General features: G+C 48.4%; 1 protein-coding gene across 1 annotated transcript; it reads right to left on the reverse strand.

The window, feature by feature from the left end:
* Positions 1 to 1138: 1138 nt before the first annotated feature.
* LOC139657227 (uncharacterized) lies at positions 1139 to 3575 on the reverse strand. The gene is made up of 3 exons (XM_071534992.1): positions 2171 to 3575; positions 1371 to 2020; positions 1139 to 1270 (listed from the first exon to the last, which is right to left on the reverse strand). The coding sequence occupies exons 1-3, from the start codon at positions 3573 to 3575 to the stop codon at positions 1139 to 1141; spliced, it is 2187 nt and encodes a 728-aa protein (XP_071391093.1).
* Between the last annotated feature and the right edge of the window lie 567 nt (positions 3576 to 4142).

The following is a 4142-nucleotide window of genomic DNA, read 5'->3' on the forward strand; positions in this document are numbered from 1 at the left end:
ATTTAGAGTGAAAATGGTTCTGCGTGACTATGTGACTACAAATGTAATTGTGAAAAGGAGAGCATAAGAAGTATAACAATGAAGTCATCTCAAAGATTTGTGTGATTTATTTCAGTACAGTTTGGGGATATGACGTATGTATTTTACAAATAAAGGAGGGCATCTCCTCCAGGTAGATAAACTAGGTATGTGAAATCAAATCTGTTGTGTTTCTGCTGGGCATGCAGATGGCCAGACATGCTGATGTCATTCATTCACATTGGCTGATTGAATCAGAAGCTGATTGAATCAGAATCCATCTGTTTGGTTTCAAAGCAAATGACCTTGCAAAGATCAAACAAGCATTATTTGAGTGCCACTACTCTAATAATCTAATAACCATCTAATTATAAAGCTCTAACCATCCTTTTATTTCAAGTTCTGAAATTTTACTGTAATTTGTCTTTTAGATTCCCTCTGCTATTAAGGTAATAACTTTGGCACACAGGCCTTTAGGTATGGTAGCCTTTGGCATGATGAAAGTCAGAAAGCACAAAAATAAAATAAACATGCATGTATTTAAATATGTGGAAGTTTTGTCTTTATTGTACCTACAGCACACAGCAACATTTCCAGTGTTAATTTAACAAAAAAAATATGTAAAACACCATGCCAGTGTTTATATAAGTCCACACCCATCATGTATCAGCTCTATGAGTGGACAAACTCTCCAGTTAACACTTGTCACGTGTAATTGAAAAACTAGCACTTATTAACACTGGGAAATTTTCTGTCCACTTTGGCAGAATTTGACCAGGTGAGTGGTAAACTTTTTGCAGTAGCAAAAAGTAGCTGCAAAGACCAGTAAGCTTTACCCTAACCAAAACATTGTAGTATTGTTACCTTTCTGCTGTGGTAAAGCCAACAGGCTCACTCCCCTTGGCCTGGGTGGATGGTGTACCGCCATCTTTGGAAACTTCTGGATGGGAGATCAAACGAGGCCTCTGCTCTGACTGGGTGCGTCGGGTAGAGGTATCTGTCCCTCTCATGGCTACCCTGCCCCTGGTGTTTTGTGGCTCATTTTGACAGAAGACTGAACGGGCATCGCAAAAGGACACAGAAGGAATGATCTCTTGTGTGCTGTTCCCCCTGGCCCGTGTCATGGCCCTTGGAGAGCCTGGCCGAGACGGGGGCCTAGAGGGGGGCTGAGGTCTGAAAGCAGGAGGGCTTGGAAATCTGTGGTGCACGGAGGGACAAGACGGTGGTAGACGGACTCTAGAGACGGGCGGTGCTGTCACAGGCAGGCTGCAGGGGGACATCTCAGCCTCATAAAAGTCAGTGCTTCCCTGCCTCTGGCTCATTCCGGGTTGAAGGGGTGAAGACCCTCTGACTTCCTGCTCGGCTTGATTTCTCTTCAGTGGGGATTCTGCTGCATTGCGCAGGTGGATGATCTTCCGTGCCTGTTGGTAGAGAGTGCTGTTCTTCTCTTTTTCCAGATCAAGCTCGGTGTCTGGTTGCGGTTCTGCATCCTGTCCAGGCTGCATCCCCATCACAGCATCCTGCCTGACTGGATGGGCAGGCAAGATGCCGATTGCTTTTTGTGTAACACTGGCTCGGTTTGGCAGCACTGTCACATTCTGTACAGACGCCCTCAGGCGTTGGGAGACTGCAGTCCTTTGGTTTATTACAGGGCGACCCCGATCCGAGGCATCCTGGACCTCTTCCTCATCTCCTGGCGTGTCCTCGGTACTCTGGAAGGAATTGTCCATCAGAACCTCTGGGGGAGGAGGCGGTAGGTTGTCTACATCCAGGTCTTCCCTGCCGTCGGACCAGCTGTTGTTGTTATTATTGCCATTGATGACCAAAGCCCCCTCACCACCATTTCCGATGTCAGGTAATATAAGGGTTCCGCTTTTTCTGGGCCTTCTGATATGAGGTGGTATATTAGCAAGGCTCTGGCCTGGTCTGCCATCGACACCGTGACTAAAGGTGTTTATCAGCCTTCTGACAGAGTTGTGTCCGGGCGGCTGGGGTGCTAGCACTGGTAAGGAACAAGGGGGTTGATTTGTCTTCAAGGGCCCTTTCTGTGCACATCTTCCAACTCCTGAACCATTTAAAGAATGTCGTCTTAGTCCAGCCCTATACAGATTATAATGAGGCCCTGCTAATTCTCTGTTTCCCCAGCGTTCACCCATCTTTCTCATTTGCTTATCCAGGTCCCTCTGGCTCCTTTGCAGCTCCAGCAGTATGTTTACACATCCAGTGGATGGTGAGTGGTCTGGTTTGGCTGAGGTGGCAGCAGTCAGGGGTCGTTTGGACTGCAGTTCCTGCGTTTTATTTGCCCCCATGTGGGAAAGAGGTCGACTGGGATCTGGTGGGGAAGAATTTGACCTCTTCCTCCCAGGCCTTTCACCTTCATCCTCTCCGTCCTCTTCATCATCATCATCCTCCTCTTCTTCCTCCTCATCTTCCTCCTCACCTTCGTTAAGGCCTGCCTGGTTGGGTAAATTATTGGGGAGGAAGTCAAATGCAGCACGGATATTGCCCCCAGACCCACAACTTCCCGATCCAGCGCTCCCTCGATGGCGGCGGTGCCTCTCAGAGCCAGTCAGGGACTCATTCTCTCCCCCTATACCACTGTCCTCACTGTGAAGCGCGGAGTCCTCAGGGTTGGATTTCTTTATGGCAGCCTTCTCCACCCGTGCCAGCACTTGAACCAGCCGCTGCTCTACCGCCTGCTTGGCCTGCAGCCTCCCGGCCAGCAGCTTGGAGAGGGATGCAAAATATTCCACCGCCTCCTCCAGGGTGCTGTCACCCAAACCTTGGACCGAGCCCCCCACTAGCCTCATTTTCTCTGTGGAATGCTGGAGCAGTTGCTGTAACAGGTCCGGAGGTGGATCAAGGGGGTTGGTTTTGTCGGAGCTAGGTTTGGCTGACATAACAGATGGGCCCGTCATTCCAGACGGCCAGGCCATGTACTCCCCGTGCTCCTTCAACATCAGCTCCCCCTCCTCAGCCATCTCCTCCAAGGCCTGGTTGATCTCGTCAAAGCGCAGCACCACAGCTGACATCATGGGCTGGAGGGACAACTGAGTCTGGGCGGCCTGGTCCAGCAGGCCCAGCAGCGTCTCATATTTGGAAATGTTTGGGTTCAGATAGGCATAAGCTGCCTGATGAGCTCTCACCATATGTGGCGGGAGGTCCACCTTTGTCTGGATGATGGAGGACTTTCTCTGCTTTCCTGTTCGCCTTCTCTTTTCTAGGCCTTTATTCTTCTTTCTTTTCTCCAACTTTTTCATCGTATCCACTTGCATGACTTCACTGCCTATTTCTTGTGTCATCACATTCACCTCGGTTTCTTTAATGTCCTCTGGGCTTTGGGCATTGGCTATGTCATGTTCAACCACTCTTGGAACTTCTTCTTTAGTGGGTAATGGAAGCTCCTTTTCTCTGTCATCAGTCTTCAAACATTTGTTCTCCTCCTCTACAGGTTTAAAATCAACGGCGTCCTCTGCTGCTCCAGCCAACAGAGCCTTTTGAGCCCCGGGGCCTTCTAATCTTGCAAACAACTTTCCCTTGGATGGGGAACAGCCCATTTTTGCATTCAAATGTAATACAAGAAAAGTTAAAAATTCTCTGTCTCTGAAGAAATATGACTGAGGAGACAAACCGAAAATCTTATAAAAGAAAGTGAGAAGTGTGAATCCATAGGTCGTGCTACCTGCACCCTTCTCAAGGATCTCTTTGATTACCTGATCGGTTAGATGGGTTGAGCTCTCCTAAAATCCTCCACGAATGGCTTTCACTAGCATTTCCGCCTCCTTGAAAACCAGTCCAGCCTCTGAATGTTAGTTTACATTTGTATTTTTTCTGTTGCTCTCTTCGGAGTTTTGTGGTCTTCTGCAAACTAGTGAGTGTCCTGACTACCTAACAGAGCTTGTGAGGAGCTGAGAGGATAAGACGGATTCCCTCTCTCCTTCAGCACACACAGATGGCCATGTTAAGTGCATCAACACGCACACACACTTGCACGCACATACACACACACGCATATACAAGTAAGACTTTAAGCTCATCAGGGTAATCAGAGCCCAGTTTGTCAGGTGGCGTTTTTAGCCTCATCTACCGTGCTGTTGTTATGAAAGTTTACAGGCAACTATTGG

This window comes from Centroberyx affinis, unplaced genomic scaffold, assembly GCF_046629955.1.
Source record: "Centroberyx affinis isolate AG114_WGS23_722 - 3 ecotype Tasmania unplaced genomic scaffold, CSIRO-AGI_Caff_v1 ptg002643l_1, whole genome shotgun sequence".
Classification (NCBI taxonomy): Eukaryota; Metazoa; Chordata; class Actinopteri; order Beryciformes; family Berycidae; genus Centroberyx; species Centroberyx affinis.

Coding starts and splice junctions, on each gene's coding strand:
- LOC139657227 (XM_071534992.1), bottom strand. CDS start 3,575: ATGGGCTGTTCCCCATCCAAGGGAAAGTTGTTTGCAAGATTAGAAGGC. Junction 2,021..2,170: donor TAAGCAAATGAGAAAGATGG/GTGAACGCTGGG, acceptor GTTCCTTACCAG/TGCTAGCACCCCAGCCGCCC. Junction 1,271..1,370: donor GAAATCAAGCCGAGCAGGAA/GTCAGAGGGTCT, acceptor TGCCTGTGACAG/CACCGCCCGTCTCTAGAGTC.